This window comes from Phragmites australis, chromosome 9, assembly GCF_958298935.1.
Source record: "Phragmites australis chromosome 9, lpPhrAust1.1, whole genome shotgun sequence".
NCBI classification, from domain to species: Eukaryota; Viridiplantae; Streptophyta; class Magnoliopsida; order Poales; family Poaceae; genus Phragmites; species Phragmites australis.
Window position 1 is genome coordinate 20723273 of NC_084929.1, and position 16648 is coordinate 20739920.

The 16648-nt window shown below is 44.3% G+C and overlaps 1 protein-coding gene across 4 annotated transcripts; it reads right to left on the minus strand.

Annotated features, from left to right (window-relative positions):
- Positions 1-11089: 11089 nt before the first annotated feature.
- Positions 11090-14515, minus strand: LOC133928771 (small ribosomal subunit protein eS4-like). 4 transcript variants are annotated; one of them, XM_062375249.1, is made up of 6 exons: positions 14368-14515; positions 13243-13320; positions 12974-13154; positions 12779-12876; positions 11867-12316; positions 11090-11635 (listed from the first exon to the last, which is right to left on the minus strand). In XM_062375249.1, the coding sequence occupies exons 1-5, from the start codon at positions 14368-14370 to the stop codon at positions 11885-11887; spliced, it is 792 nt and encodes a 263-aa protein (XP_062231233.1). In that variant the 5' UTR covers positions 14371-14515; the 3' UTR covers positions 11090-11635; positions 11867-11884. The 4 variants fall into 4 exon arrangements, with proteins under 4 accessions (XP_062231233.1, XP_062231234.1, XP_062231235.1 ...); XM_062375250.1 differs by having other exon boundaries at positions 11090-11638; XM_062375251.1 differs by lacking the exon at positions 11090-11635 and having other exon boundaries at positions 11706-12316; positions 12974-13145.
- Positions 14516-16648: the final 2133 nt, after the last annotated feature.

The following is a 16648-nucleotide window of genomic DNA, read 5'->3' on the forward strand; positions in this document are numbered from 1 at the left end:
TTTGGGTACTAACTTCTTCAAACAGTTTGAGAACAATAACCTGATGAACCTTGTTAAGAGGCTATATAGTCAGAATCAATAGTGGAAGTTCAACACCCTGCGGAGAAGACTAGATGAGCTAACCATGAAGCAAATTGAAGAGCATGCATGGAGGACCTTCCTGTTGCTCTTAATAGGATCCCACTGGATCCTCTAGGATTGAGGAGGAGGATCGAGTCATCTATTAATACGTTCTCCGAGTGGATTGAGAATGAGTTGAAGGAGAAGTGGGCTCTGCTGTATGACGTCAGTAGGGCAAGGTATGAAATTATGATGACAAACTTAATAGAGGTCTACAACTAGGTTATGTGTGGTGTGAGGGGACTACCTTACTCAGCATTGTGAAATTCATTATGCAAGGGACGTGCAAATACTTTATGGATTGGTTTGCAGCAATGTCAATAGCAATGAATGACAGTTGGTTGATATATGGGTCCTAGTTGACTCAATACATGGCTGATACAACGAAGAAGTCACAGATGCATTGAGTGAAACTCTATGTAGGGAAAAAGGTCGGAGGGGGCAATCATGGAAGAGTTATTCAAGAATGTGTCCTTAGGAGTGAAGACTATAGCTGTACCTACTACAACCCAAAGTTGTTGCACAAGCGGTGCTCCCATACGATTGATGCTTGTGTTGAGACTACGATAAGGCCTCAGAGGTATGTCTCTAAATATTTAATGAAGGAAGTTGTCTTGGAGACATGGAACCACGAGGTATATGGGTATGAGATAATGGGTTCGTTCACAACGAACCTTGGACCAAACAAAATGTACATCCCAGATCCCGACATCATGAAGCATAAGGTTCGTCGCAAGACTATACGCATTCAAAACGACACGAATGAGTCTAAAGCCAAGCGTACCTTGACTTCATAGCTTAGTTTGATGACCTCTTGGTTGGTGACATGCGATGGACACCGTACAGTGACGAGGACATCCTCAGTCGTGCCCCCATTTGATCTATCTTCATTGTGCACGTGGGACAATGGCTACTGGTTGACGAAGAAGGATGTCTCCTTTGACATCTTCATCGAGGATTACACACTGCATCACTAGCAGTACCCCCTACGCCTTGTCTAGATCGTGCTTGCTCACATGCGCAGGTAATTGTTACGATTTATTGTTTTCAATCTTCATTCACGTATTGTACCTCATGTAATAACCCGTCTTGCAAGATGCCACAGAAGGGCATGTCGACGACTACCGTGTGGGCAGCACGTATTGAGACGTGGACAACGCTCTATGATGAAGCGCTATTGGACATCGTTCATAAGGACTCGCCGCACTCTAATGAGACTTCCGCGGAGTGTCTAGCCTAGGTTCTGCCTCGAACACGAATCCAGGTCTTGCTGACTCACATAGCGCACGTGTAAGATGTGTACCCAGAGCACACGGACCAAGCACGGTCAATGATGGTACGTTTCTTTGATACCAACTATAATTGTAACTCTGAATTTAATTTTCAAAACACTTGTATTAACCTATATAATGTTTGTTTGCAAATAGACCTTGTGGAGCAGATTAAATGGAGGTCGCTACTAGTTGTCAGCAGCTAGACAATAGGATAGATATTCATGCCTATGAGATACATGTAGATCCAGTGCACCTCCTTAGACCTTCTCGACACCTCCTGTTCGGCATCCTCGTCCCACCTCGATGTTGATGGCCATCGATCCTCAACAGACACTAAGGGCGTGTTTGTTTGAGCTTCTCCACAGCTTCTCACGTTCAAAAGCGAGAAGCTCAAACAAAGGCCTCGCTTCTGGACCGAGCTTCTAAAAAGCCATATCCTTCCGCTAACACTACAGAACCTAGAAGCCAACAAGCCGGGGTGGAACGTGCTTTTGCGGGTGGAACTTGCTTCTGTGGGCTGAGGAAACAAGAGTACCCCAAGAGTTCACGAGAAATTACCCGCCTTTGTCATCCCATAAATACATCCGCCGGTCCTCTTTCCTGCCATTCGAGTCACCTCCTTCGAATCGTTTCGTCTTGAGCTGTCAAGGCGACTGACGAGGCGACTATGGTTTTGAACCTGTTCCTGCCCTCAGAGCTCGTTCCCCTCTGCCCACAACGCCACATCGGAGCTCGTTCCCCTCGCCCGTGACACCACATCGGAGCTCTCCACCACCGCCGAGGAGCCTAACGCCCTGAACTCCATGCCGTCGCCGCTGCGACCTCCCGATGACAACGAGCCTAACGCCCCGATGTGCCCTCCGCTGCCTACCTCCCCACGACAGTCGAGCTCCACCAGCCCGAGGATGACCCCGACATGCCTGACGCAAAGGTGAGCCAAACCTCCCCTATTATGTGCTTGTTGTAATGCCTCCAGGATGTGGATCCTGCAACAATTGAAAAGATCTTGATGTTCTTTGTGCTTGTTTAGGTTAGCCTGAACTCCTTGTCAAACACATTGTGAGCTAAAGGACCATATACTGTTGTGAACATGTGCAGATTTGTTATGCTCAATTCACGGTTCTTGTAGTGAACCAGAAAAAAGAGACAAACACTACATCGGAATAGTGGGTTAGTGCATAATGCAGTGTGCTACATCTATGAGCTTGACCATAAATTTGGCATGATTTTGCAACAAGACATTGTGGATTGTGCAACATGACATTGTGGATTGTGCTACATCTATACGATTTTCTTTTCTCTTTGAAATTTTTAGAATGCATCATTCACCTCTCACAAATTTTTACAACTAAGGCATTGTACATAAGTGGTCCTGTCAGAGGATTAACTCCTGTCGCAGGGATCCCGAGAGACCAATTTTTAAAGATTCGGCCAGGGGGATGATCCTGAATAAGTTCGTCGGAGAAATAAATGGAAGTGGAAGTAAATGCAACGACCGGTGGTGGGGGATGATCGACCTAGTGCAAAGGGAAGTAAATGCACCGGAGTTTAGACAGGTTCGGGCCGCACGGGGGCGTAATACCCTACTCCTGTATGGATGCAATAACTTTCCCTGAGGGGGATCCCTCAGGGATATGTCTGGTTACAAGAATATGTTGTCTAACTAAGAGCTTGAGGCTCCTTGTTCTAGCTCTGCTCAGGCTTGCTTGCGATGTTTTCATCTGAGTGTGGCACGGTCGACTGCTTGGGCTTGTCTTTTTTCCAATTGTTCTCTCCTCTGATGTTTCTATGTCTCGACCTTTTTCTTCTTTCTGTATGCCGATCCTTTTATGCACTCGCCGGCCGCGACATACCCGAACGGGAAGGAAGGGGCACAAGTTCCAAGACGCCACGACTAAGAAAGGCGTCATCATTTCCTTTGGGCGAAGTGACAGGGGCGGTGGAAAAACACGGCGCGCGTCCGGTCACTCGTCACTGTGGACACCCTGGCGACGGGCGCCGTTGAGAGGGCCCACCGAGCAGCCACAGAGGCACCCGGCGTGCCCGCCCTGTCTTGTTCCTCTGCCACGGCAGGGCGGCAGACGGAACACCTTGATCCTGGCAACGTTATCCCGAGATACACCGGATGATACGGGACGGGACCCGTGCAATTAATGGCCCCACGCCTCTCTGCCAAAGCATGGCAGGGACTGACACTGCGGCCGGAGCAGTTGGGGATGTCAGGCCATGCACGCCCATTAAATGCGGCCTCGGACCTCTGACTGGTTGACACCTCATCGGCGGGCCCCTCGGGGGCCCTTCTGGGTCGTCGGGGCACCGAGTGCTCGGGGGTACTGTTCACCTCCCCGAGCACTCTCTCCCGAGCACTCTCGCACGAACCTTCGGGGAACCGAGTGCTCGGAGGCTGCCACTTGCAATCTCGAGCACTCTCTCCCGAGCACTTTTGCACTGACCCTTGGGGAACCGGGCGCTCGGGGGCTGCCGCACGCAGCCCCCCGAGCGCTCTCTCCCGGAACTTAGCTCTTCTGATCATCGGGGAACTAGGGTGCTCGGGGGCGACCGGGCACCTCCCCGAGCACTTTCTTCCCGGTACTTGGACCCTGCGGGTCATCGGGGAACTGGGGTGCTCGGGGACCAGAGGCTGTGGCCCCGAGCGCCTTCTTCCGGACTTAGATTCTGCGGGTCACTGGGGAACTGGGGTGCTCGGGGACCAGAGGCTGTGGCCCGAGTACCTTCTCCCGGAACTTAGATTTTCCTCATCCCGCAGGAGGGACCTCGCGGGATGGTGACACGTGGCGGATGGCTGGCCTGGCCTCGGGACTCAGGGATCCCCGGTTCCTGATACACCGAGAGGTCCCAACTCCCAAGTAACCTCATTTCTTCCCCCGTTTCCCACTTTTCTGTGTTAATTTGAGCAATAGCTTGCTTTTTGTTGGATTTGTGAGATGTATGGCAAAAACTGAATTTAATTGGATGATAGTGGCTCCTTAGGTATACTTGTTACTTTTCAAATAATTGCTTCAGTTAAATTGATCCTGCCCAATTTTTGTTATGTCTTTTGATTTATCAAGGGTGTCCTTTTCTCTAGATATTTACAGTTATCAGCTTTATGGAGTGAATGCCTACTTTTTCTACTGTGAATTGACTCATTGTTTAATTCCTGCCATTGACTCATTGTTTAATTCCTGTCATGTTTCTATTTCTGTGAGATTGTTTCTTCCGTGTTCTATTTGGTACAATTAATTTAATTTGAGAAATTTAGATGGACAAGAAGGAGAAGGGTGTAGCAAAAGCAGATTGGGATCCCCATGTTACTACAATTTTTTGCAAGCTTCTATTGAGGAGATCCAGGCTGGTAATAGACCTCTTGGTGGGTTGAATGCAAGAGATTATCAGAGCTTGGGTCCGAAGTTTTTGGCTCAAACAGGGAGGAATTACACTCAAAAGCAACTCGAAAACCATTGGGAAAACCTGAAGATCTTGTACACTTTTTGGAAATCACTCTTGAACAAGACTGGGCTTGGTTGGAATGCAGAATTAGGGACAATATCAGCAAGTCCAGAATTTTGGGAAGAGGCCACTAAGGTTAGATATTGGGTAGCATTGTGTATATACATTTCAATTTATCATACTATCATGTTGTACTAATTTTTTTCATTGTCTAGGGACAAAATCAGAGAGAGAAGAAGCCATCGTGTTATGGTCCACCAAATAACCTCGGAGAATTGGAGTTTATGTTTGAGAGGAGTCATGTATCGGGTATGTCTGCATACATCCCTGGTGAAGAAGGCACAGAGGGAAATACTGATAGCCACATAAATGTTGATGATGACGATGACAAGGATGCGGAAGGCATGGAGGAAGACATTACACCCATGATGGCTGCTAGGAAGCAGCTGAAGCGGAAGGGAAAATCTAGTAGCTCAAGGAAGAATAGTCCAAAGAAGGGGAAGAATCCTATGGTTAGGGTCATGACACGCATGGTGGATGATGTCATCAGCTCTAACTCTTTAACCTCGAAAGCATTGACTGGTGACTACACTCGTTAGGCAATTAAAGAGGTGATGAATTTGGCAAAAGAAGTTGGAGCAGTTGAAGGGAGTGATGAGCATTTTATGGCTACAAAACTGTTTGTGAAAGATGAAAATCGTGAAATGTTCCTCACTTTTGAGACAAATGAAGGGAGGCTCAATTGGCTCAAGAGATGCTATGAGGAAAGGAAGAAGTAGTTTATCTTGTTATTAAGTATCCTATTTATATTGATGTTTTCTTTCTAGAACTTCAACATTTATGTAATAATGTGACATGAGACTTGACTATTTATGTGTGATGTTGCATGAGACTTGGATATTTATGTGTTATGTTGCATTAGACTTGGTTATGTATGTGTGATGTTACATGAGACTTGACTATTTATGTGTGATGTTGCATGATACTTGGATATTTATGTGTCATATTGCATTAGACTTGGATATTTACGTGTGATGTTGCATGAGACTTGTAATAATGTGGTATGAGACTTGATTGTTTATTACTCATTCAAAATTTGGCCATTATCTGATGCTATCTATTGCTTTGTAGATGAGTTCAAGTGACTGTGATAATTCAAGTGATGATGCCTATGCTAAAAAATTGGATATTGCATTGAAGAGGAGAAAGTTGGTTGTAGATGCAACAAATGTTTTTGCTCTATACTATGGTGAAACTTTCTTGTAGAAGGCAGCTAGGAGACAACCTGATGTGACTAGTTATGATTGGGTCATCAAAACTTTGAATCGACCTAGAGCTTGTTACAAGATGTTTAGGATGACCACTCATAGCAATGTTTGATAGTTTGCATGATACATTGGTGTCAAACTATGGACTAAAGTTAACTAAAGGTATGACCTCTATCGAATGTTTGGCCATGTTTTTATGGACTTGTGGTGGTCCACAATCTTTTAGCCAAGTTGAGAATCGGTTTGAGAGGTCTAGTGAGACTATCAGTAGAAAGTTGACACATGTGTTGAATTGTTTGAACAATCTAGCTGCGGATATTATCAAACCAAGAGATTCTGAGTTTGTTGCAATGCATTCTAGGCTTGAAGATCCTCGTTTCTCACCTCACTTTAATGATTGTATTGGAGCAATAGATGGTACTCATATTCCCGTTGTTGTGCCTTGTACTAAGACAGTTGCACATATTGGATGGTATCGATATACTACTTAGAAAGTGTTGGTTGTATGTGACTTCGATATGAGATTCACTTTTGAAGTTTCTAGATGGTCGGGTTCTGTGCATGACATAAGGGTGTTCAATGAAGCATTAAACAACTATGGTGATAAGTTCCCATTTCCGCCTGAAGGTATCAACTTTACCTCTAAATTATTTTTATTTTCATCATCTAGTTCATATTGCTGACATAGGTGTTATATGTTTAGGAAAGTATTACCTTGTTGGTTCGGGCTATCCTAATCAGAAAGGTTTCCTATCTCCATACAAAGGCGAGACGTACCATTTAGTGGAGTTTCGACAGGGCACGAGCCTTAGGGCTAAGAAAGAAGTGTTCAACTATTTGCATTCATCCCTTCGCAACGTGATAGAGATCATTTGGTGTTCTCAAGATGAAATGGAGAATACTTCTTCACTTACCAAGTTATCCAATGTGGAAGCAATAGAAAATTATCATTGCATGCATGACCCTTCACAACTCCATTCGAAAAAGCCATTTGCAAGATAATCTATTTGAGAGATGCGATCAAGATGAAGATTACATTCCAAATGTTTGTCAAGCATCATCATCTCAACATGATGATACCAGTAGTGCACTAGGACATGCAGAGAGCACTAGTGCACCAGGACATGAAGAGAGCGACATGAACACCTTTCGTGACAATATTGCTAATGCTTTGATGAGCATGAGAGGATATGCTAGAAATTATGATTCGTGTCATCCTTTTGTACTTTTGAACTTTCATGATACTCAGATAATCTTTTGGTTATTTCTTCTGATCCAATTTAACTGTGTTACATGTGCTTACGCAAAACGAGACAACCCTCTGGAGGCTGAAATTCTATGTGAGGCTAAAATTGTGTAGTGGCCAGATAGTTCATTTATTTTATTATTTTGTCTTACTCTTGATCTCTTTCCTAATATTACTTCTATGTCTATTTATTTTATCTGAACTACTTAAAAGATCTGTAAAGCGTCGTCATTCCGCTCACGGTTACGTTCCACTCCCGGATTTCCCGCACCCACGATTCGCCTCCGCAAACTAATCCCCGCTTTCCGTTCTTCCGTCCCCGTCTGCGATCCACACGCCCCATTCCCTAGAACGGCAGCGCACCGGAACCCCCGCGTCTCTCCTTGCGATCTTCGTGCGCTCGCTTCTCGCCTGGGGCTGTCCTCCTCCTCCGCCGGTCTCGCACCGCCTCAAGCCACACACGTCGACGCCCTGCTCCGACCTCGCCACTGCCCCAGTCCGCCGCCGTCCCGAATCGCCACCTCCGAGCCGCCGATCTCGCACCGTCTCAAGCCGAAGCCGAAGCCGCACGCACGACGAGGCCCTTCTCCGCCCTGGTGAACCTTCCACCTCACCATTGCCCCAGTCCGCCTCGAGAAGCTGCCCTCGAGAAGTTGCACCGCCTCGTCGAGCGCGAGGGCCGCTCCGTAGCGGAGCCCGACGAGCTGGGGTACGGGTTCCTATTCCGCCTCATGGCGTTCCGCTCCCGCATTTTCCGCTCGCCCCTGCGTTCCGCATCTTCGCGCCGCACTAGCGCCCACACATCCGCATTGCTCGCTCGCCCATCATTCGCCCTGATCCCGATCCCTCTTCACCGCGCTGCCCTGCCTCCCCTCTGCGCCACCTCATCGCGGAGGCGCCGGGTCACGGCCACTGCGTCCACGCCGTTCGTCGGCTTCCAGCTCACGCTCTGGGCCATTGGATCTGAGAGTATTGTGCGCGTCGCCGACGTGGTGTGGAAGGGGAGGGAAGGGAAAAGGAGGTGGGGGTGGCAGCGGCGACGCTCCGGTGGGTGCTGCAGCGACCCCAGGACGTGCCGCGGGCGGCGCGGTTCTACGCGGAGGGGCACGACTTCAGCGTCAACGTGTGCACGCTCCGCTGGGCCGAGCTCCCGTCGTGGCCACTCAAGCTCGCGCTCGTGCGCACCAACGACAGGTGCGGCTGCTGATACTGCCCTCTCCTCATCGTGTTCTCTGGTTCATAGGCCTTCGGGTGGTTGTAGGGGATGCGTATTGAGAGGGGTTTGACGGAATGAGGCGGAGGGGGTTCGGCTGCTTGCTGCCGCGGTGGTGCTCCGTGCTGTGAGGTTCATGTGTTTGATGAAATGTGTGTGCGGTGCACTTGTCAGACGCTGAAAACACATTGGTGATGGCATGCATGACTGCACATTGCTAGATGTTCGGTATAGTACGTTCCTACCGAAATACAGCCAACTTCGGATCCAGTTGTGAAAATCTGGGCTCCAGGAACAGAAAGAACTTTGTCCTGAAATTTTTCCAGTGCATATGAAATGGGTGTTGAAAAATCCTTCCTTTTCCAAGTTCCTTATTTGCCATGAGCACCTAGCACAGCTTAGATGAGTAGCTGTGCAGGTAAGATGGAGTCACGACCAAGTAATTGTTCTCTTGCACGCTTTACAGCTTACTGGTGGCCTGGTGGGCTTCAGGCTTTTGAGCAAAAGGTTCTTTTTTTTATGTGCCTGGTTAGACTTACCATAGGTCGTGTGCCCGACACCAATACGTGCCAAACTTGCATCGCGGCCATAGCAATGCTGCAACGTATGGTACGGCCGAAGGAGTGTTGGATCTGCGAGGTTGCAGATGGCTCATTATTCTTGAGAAAACAATGACCAAGATGAGGGATGACCCTAGATTTAATATTGCATGAAAAATACACTTCATATGTTTTCATGGTGCTTCTTGCAAGCTTAGATCAAGAACAGCTGTGGTACTCGGTATATGAAAATATTTGATCAACTATTGGATTAATTTGTCCTCCTTAGCTTTTGTCACTTATCAGTTCTTCTCATGGACTCTGAAGATCATCATTATATGAATATAGGATAGTGAAACATCATGTTCGTGTGGAGTATGGGGATAGTTGTATGTTAAGAAAGATATATAAATTTCCAGTTGCAAAATGTATGTTCTTGAGACATTTTAGCATGTTTTTGCAATGGGCCAGCGCATGGAATTGTAAATGTTGTCTATTTCATACATATTTGCAGTAATCTTGCATCGCAGAGAGTCTATTCTTCAATGCTGTCCTTCACTATACCAGATATCAACAGTACAGTTTCGAAATTAATGGCGCTGGTAGCTGAGTTGGATGGGTCAATCAAATACGAGATCCATGGAAAAGTATTGTGTCTATATGCACATAATTTCCATACATGATTGTATTCACGAGTCCTTCGGAAACAATTTTATGACATTATTATATTTCTCTAGAATTCCTATTTCTTTCATTGCAGGTTGCAGCCTTACGATGCATCGACATGCTAGGTCTTTACAAGCCAGCTTGAAGAACTCATGCTACAAGTAAAGAAATGAAAAGCTCCTTTAATCGCTCAGAAATGACTGGTGCATGCTTATTCTTCCGGACAAAATAACTTTTAACATAAGTCAACTGGCTGGGACTCTTGTATTTAAAGTGCCAGAGCAGACTACAATTCTCGCTACGATCAGTGATGGGTCTGTGGAGGTATAAGTCTAAGCAAGGTTAATTTTTAAGTGCCTTTGCGAGTTACAAAGTATGATGGGCTTGTTTTCTGATTGTTTATTTTACTTGTTGATGTAAGTATTAGCTTTTGCATATGCTTGAAGTCAGTTTGTGTAATTTTTGTTTCCGCTGCAACGCACGGGTACTCAACTAGTTTGGAAGAATTGCTACGGATCTCTTTCCTGATCACAAGTTACATGGATCTATGAGAGCTCTAATAGAACCCACTCCAATATGTTCTAAGTAGTGAAAAAAAAATGGTTACTTGTTGTAACCGTATTGGTTTCTTCCACATCACTGAATGTGCAACCAGATTGACATTTGTTACTAATTATGTGGTTTTGTGTGCCCTTGCAGGTCAAGAAGTAGCAGAAGCTTCATTTTGTGTGGTAAATGGTTGCGGTCATATCGAAATTCTACTTCAAGCATAGATCTTTATTTTGCTAATGGATGCCATGTGTTCAGCGAGCAGAATTTGTATTTTGTACCAACTGGAGCATGTACTCAGTCCTTTCGATCAACATTCCATTTATCCAAGTGTTTCTTGACTACCTTACTCTCTGCTGATCTGGATTTGTATTTTTGCTAATTGGATGGTGCACTCTTGAAATATATATACTGGATAACATGACATTCATATATGTGTTTTATGGTTATATCATACACAGTTCTTGACCCGAAAATGGTCGCCTCTAAATACATGATGCTCAAAACGAATAGAAAAAATTTCAAGAGTTTTCTACTTGCTGACATGAAATGGTTGCCCAGAAAAGTGACACCTTATTTTAGAATGAAGTATGCAAGTAGCAACCAGGAAGCATGATTCCATAATTCAAAAGCATGCACTAGTATGTACCCTCGACAAATACCAACATGAAACTAATTCATTCATTTACAACCAAGATTCATTAGCAAATTTCCATCCATCCTGGAGAGCAAAACCAAAGCAGGATCGTCGACAGGATCACAAGTACACTCGAGGGACAAATTTTAAACTCCAAATGGATCGTAATTACATCCATTCATATATTACAAAAGCTCACAAGTTTATTTTCCATCAAATTTTAATAACAGTCTGTACAACCTAAACAAATCCACTTCAAACAGTCAGAGGCATAAGATACATTTCAACTCAAAAGTGATAAATCCATATCATCTAAAAGTAGGGTTACCAAACAGGTTACTGCTTCTATATAAACAGCTTTTGGAGAAATAACCCCTCTTCTCCAGAAGTCAGAAACAGGCTTCTCCAGAAGCAAAAACCCAAATAAACAGAGTCTAACTATGGTCCGGCAGGCAGTCTCTCCAGCACCGTGCCCAATTAGGGATTCTTTGCTCTCGAGCCAAATTGTTGTTATACTAACAGTAATAGGTATTGAAGAACTTCCCAAATGCTCCTGCCGTTTCAAAATAGTTTTTTGGCTTTCTGAGATTCAAACAGCTTTTTGGCTTACCGAGATTCATCGTTTCAAATATATCAGGACTTGCAACTTGACTTCTCTCTTTACGCACTACCCCTGCTACGAATTGAAATTATGTCAAACATGTTTACCTCTCATTTGCTAGAAATATATGGCAAATACAAAGTACCGCAAAAGAAAATGTGGATCTACTAATAAATGCTCAAAATAGCACAAGACTTTCACAGTTCAGAACAGCTCCAAGAGACCAAATGCAGAAGTAACACCACTTGTGTCCAACAGGCACATCTACCTCTATAGATAAAACGTTTACAGCAATAATTTTACCTATGGAGAGCTCAGAAATCAAGCCTCGGCAGCAGCCTCAGCATTGCGCTTCCTTGCCTCCTCGATGATGCTGAGCTTGATGCCCTTGCCCTTGGGGAGAGACACCCACGGCTTCTTGTCCTTGCCAATGGTGAAGACGTTGCCCATGCGGGTGGCAAACTGGTGGCCAAGGGCGTCCTCAACATGGATGGTCTCGAAGCTGCCCTTGTGCTTCTCCCTGCTCTTGATCACCCCGACACGCCCAGTGTTCCTACCGCCAGTCACCATCACGACGTTCCCTACATCAAACTTGATGAAGTCCACAACCTTGTTGGTCTCCAGGTCGATCTTGATGGTGTCGTTCGCTTTGATGAGGGGGTCTGGGTAGCGGATGGTGCGGCCGTCGTAGGTGTTCAGGAAAGGGATACCCTTCTGCCCAAACTGCACAGATCTCACCTTGCAAAGCTTGAGCTGCAAAACAACATAATAGTATATATTCATCAGAAGAGGGTTTAACTTTAAGAAGAAACCATTATTTCCCAAGCTCAGCTATATGGTCAAGATACTCTTAATAAAATTTTGAGATAGAGAAAAGGAAATGATCGATTTCAATAATCAAAGAAAAATTAACAGGAGGAAACCACATGGGCACAAAAGCGCACCATATTAACTCTACTGCACAAATATAGGCTTTGCGGAAGCTACTAAATCCAAATAGGAATCTCTAATGGAAGATAATCACATCAATCAACAAGGGTCAGAGCTATTAATCGATGAAGCATGCCACTGGCCTTATGGATTGTAGTGGTAAGTTTGACTAGTACAGAGCCAGATATTCACCTGTGACTAAGCTGGTTTCGAAAAACATTGACAGAACAGAAGCATGAAAATCAAAAGCTACTTTTACCATGGGAGCTAGTGATGAATACAAACCTTAGCCTCATCATCCCTGATACTGTGGAGACGGAAGCGTCCCTTGGTGTCATAGAGAAGGCGGAAATTCTCAGCAGTCTTTGGAATTGACACAACATCTGCAGGATTGAGGAAAATAATAAATGGATCAAGAACTTCAAATAGCTATAACATTGTTAGTACGAACCAAAAATCATGATGCAGCAAACAACTTACCCATGAATCCAGCTGGATATGTCTTGTCGGTCCTGACCTTGCCATCAACCATAACATGTCGCTGCATCAAGATTGAAATAACTTCACGGTAGGTCAGAGCATACTTCAACCTGTTCCTGAGGATAAGGATCAAAGGCAAGCACTCCCTGGCTTTGTGGGGGCCAGAAGAAGGCTTGGGTGCCTGCTCAACAAAAGAAAAGATTTAGCACATATGAAGCAGCGTTTGGTAAGCGCTTGAACTTCACGTTGCAAGTTTCAGATGCACTTACAAATGCTCCACCAAGCTTGTCAAGCATCCAATGCTTAGGAGCATTGAGCCTCTTCAGATGCTTCTTCAAACCCCTTGCCTGTATATAACAACAGGAAAATTGCAGCATGTTAAAAGCAGTAAGGATGGAGTTCGTTTTTGCCAAAAGAGATAATGCACACAAACAAAAACAAAAGTACAAAATGCTACAGTCCATTGTTCCTTGACCACCTCTAGTTGTACTCAACATTTAGGCAAGTGATGGAATGGCAGGAAAAATTAAAAGGAATAGCATAAGTACAAAAATCTATCAAACATGGTTTTAACCAAAAAAAAAATTCTCACACTCCTTACCGAAAGAATACTTAATAGAATTGGCAGTAACTAAACAAACATGCAAACACCCAACATGTCTACCTAGCACAGAACATTAACTTCAACCACTAGCAACTCAAAACTAAAAAACAAAATTGATCGCTAAAGCCATTCTCAGCACCCTAAACAAACGCAAACATGTAGAGCCACCAAAGCAACAAACATCATCAATCATGCCACTTATGCCATATCATACTCTGAAATCGACGACCAAAACATATAATTTGTATGACTAGATCTTACCCCCATCGCTGGTATCTCTATAGGTCCATCAAGGTAACAAAAACATTGCAGGTAACACAACAGTCCAATAACACTATTAGACCAGTAGTAAAATTCACATATAAATTAACAATCCTTGCAGGTAAGAGTGGGTGAAAAAATAAATAACATCTCATCACAAGATCTATGCAGAAGCAGTGCAGTGCAGAAAGCAATATCTGATCTATATAAATCATATTGGCATGATACTTTCTAAAACAGATTGATATAAAATGACAATAACCTCTGTCTACATGCCAACTATAACTAAAACGCGTGGTACAATAAGCACTAAACAATGAACGAATCGACAAAACGCGCAAAGCGATCATAACCGGACACGGATAACACAATGCACATATTCTTACGTCTACCAGGGAGGGTTGCTGAATCGGATCAAGAACTGACATACGAACCAAGGGGAAAAGTTCCGCAAAAATTGAGAGCGAAAAAAATTGACGGAAACAACTAGAAGACGCGGGGAAGACAGCAAAGGGCGCCCGGATCATACCATCTTGCTCGGCGCCTCGGGTTTCTTCGCGCGCGAGCGGGCGAAGAAGGCGGCAGCGGCGAGCTCGCGGCGGGGGTGAGAGAGAGGCGTAGATAAACCCTAGGAAATTTGACGGCGCGGACTAGGGTGGACAGTTTTATGGCCTGAGGGGAAGCTGGAGGCCGTCGGATGCGGCGTTAACAGTGCAGATCTCTATGTAAGCAGGGAGCCCATTATATTGGCCGTGCGATAAAGCTCATTAGCCCAATAAGGCCCACCACTGAGAGGCATAAAGACCTTGAGAGCGCGGGTCTTTTTCTTTTTCTGTTTTTTCTCTCTATTCCTTGATATTAATTCAATGTGATCTAGATGTACAATTTTATGCCCTTCATATGCACTCAGCAATTTAAATGATAGATTCAACAATTGTAAAGCCTAATTCAACGTTTTAAAAAACTATGTTCAACATTTTATATGTTAATTTTTGAAAAAATATATTTGAATTGTTGAAAAATATGTATATCTAAATTGCTGAAATAGTATATTTGAATTGTTGAATTTTTAAAAATATAACAACAGAATTAATATATTCAATACGGACATCATTTTGTTGCATTAAGTAGTAAACAATAGCATAGTTCAAATGGTGTTCAGACTAGATGCACTGTTTGAAACAAAATATGTTTGAAATTTGAAATTGGAATCGACCTTTCCCCACCTATCCGTTCACCTAGCCAATCAACATGCAACACGAGTCTGCACGATAATAAGACATCACGTTGAGTCACTAGTCGTATAAGGAATATTGTTCTTGCAACATATGTAGACTGTTTACAGGGTGGAGCTATAGGTTAAGCTTCCTTTCATAATCTGCATGAGAAAGGAAATAATGTAAATCATTTGTTCGAAAGTAATCCATGTGGATAATTACTACTCCCTTCTAAAGCAGCTAGAATTGTTGCTACCTGATTTGCCCACATCATCCTAATTATTTCTGGTCGTCTACATGAAACCGAATGGTCAGCACAGAGTATGTAGAAACCATTTCTTATCCTAGGCAAAAAAAAAAAAGAGGGGGGCAGAACCTCCTTACCCGCCATGCGTATTCAACCCATGACCTCCCCGTGATGACGCCTTCTCTAGCCTCCTATTCCATAGAATCATGCAACCCTCCCCCTGGTAGGCTATGTTGCATCGTCCATCATCCCACATGGCGCATGCCACTGCTTTCCCTCATGGTTCGGCCACCACCCCTCTTGTCTTCTGCAGGTTGCAGCTGCCACCGTCTCTGCCTCCCCGTGTTGCCACCCCTCTCAAGTTGTGTCACCAGTGGCTCGTTCCCATACAACCACCTCCTTAAGTCTCTCTTCCCTCATCGTCACCTCCGCCCCCCCCCCCCCCATGCTTTTTTCTCCCCTACATATGTGTGTGAGGTAGCAGAGTAGAAGATGGGATGGGAAAAAAAAAGAATGATTTACTGCTTCCGTGGAGAAAAACCAGGTCAATTTCTGCAGCCCAAGGTAGAGAAGAGTAAGGAAAGAACAAAAAGAGAAGAAATCTAGTTGTGCCCCCAATGAATTCTTGCCTGATCTAGTTGACCCACTGGTAAAACATTGTATACCTCCCATCTTATTTTGAACTTGACTTTATGTAGTAAGTTGAGAAAGTACTAAGAACCATCAAAGCTCACATGTTAATCTAATAAAAAAATCAAACTTCAAATGTTTGAGGAACCCTTCTACCTAAATATTGTTATGTACACATCCTTTAATGTTTTATTTCGCAACCAAAGTATTTCTATAGAAACTTAATGCATCCATGTTATATACTAACTACTTATTGACCATCAGAAATTGGTATGAAAGAATGTAGAGAACAAAGAGAGTGGGAGATAAAATAAAATATTCCTATTGTCTTCTATCAGATGCATGCAAACTCCTATATATAGTCATACAATATTGTTTCAAGAATTGATGCTAGGAGAGTTATATCATTAATGCTATGGATGTTAAAGATTTGATGGTATAGGGGTTATGGAAATCTAGATAAATGAAGATTTCATAACACTCCCCCTTGGATGTCCATTAATTGTGAATATATATGCCTTCTTAAAGACCATGCTGTCGGTGTATCAGGGACCAGGGGTCACTAAATCCCGAGGCCAGGCCAGCCATCCGCCACATGGCGCCATCCCGTGAGGTCTCTCCTGTAGGATGAGAAAAGATCAAGTCCCGGGAGAAGTTGCTTGGGGCCACAGTCAGTGGTCCCCGAACACCCCAGTTCCCCGATGATCCACGGAGTC

What these genes read in the sequence shown, in the direction of transcription:
- LOC133928771 (XM_062375249.1), bottom strand. An exon ending in ATATCCAGCTGGATTCATGG is followed by an intron (nt 12,877 to 12,973) that starts GTAAGTTGTTTG and finishes TCAATCCTGCAG; the next exon opens with ATGTTGTGTCAATTCCAAAG. An exon ending in TCAGGGATGATGAGGCTAAG is followed by an intron (nt 12,317 to 12,778) that starts GTTTGTATTCAT and finishes GTTGTTTTGCAG; the next exon opens with CTCAAGCTTTGCAAGGTGAG.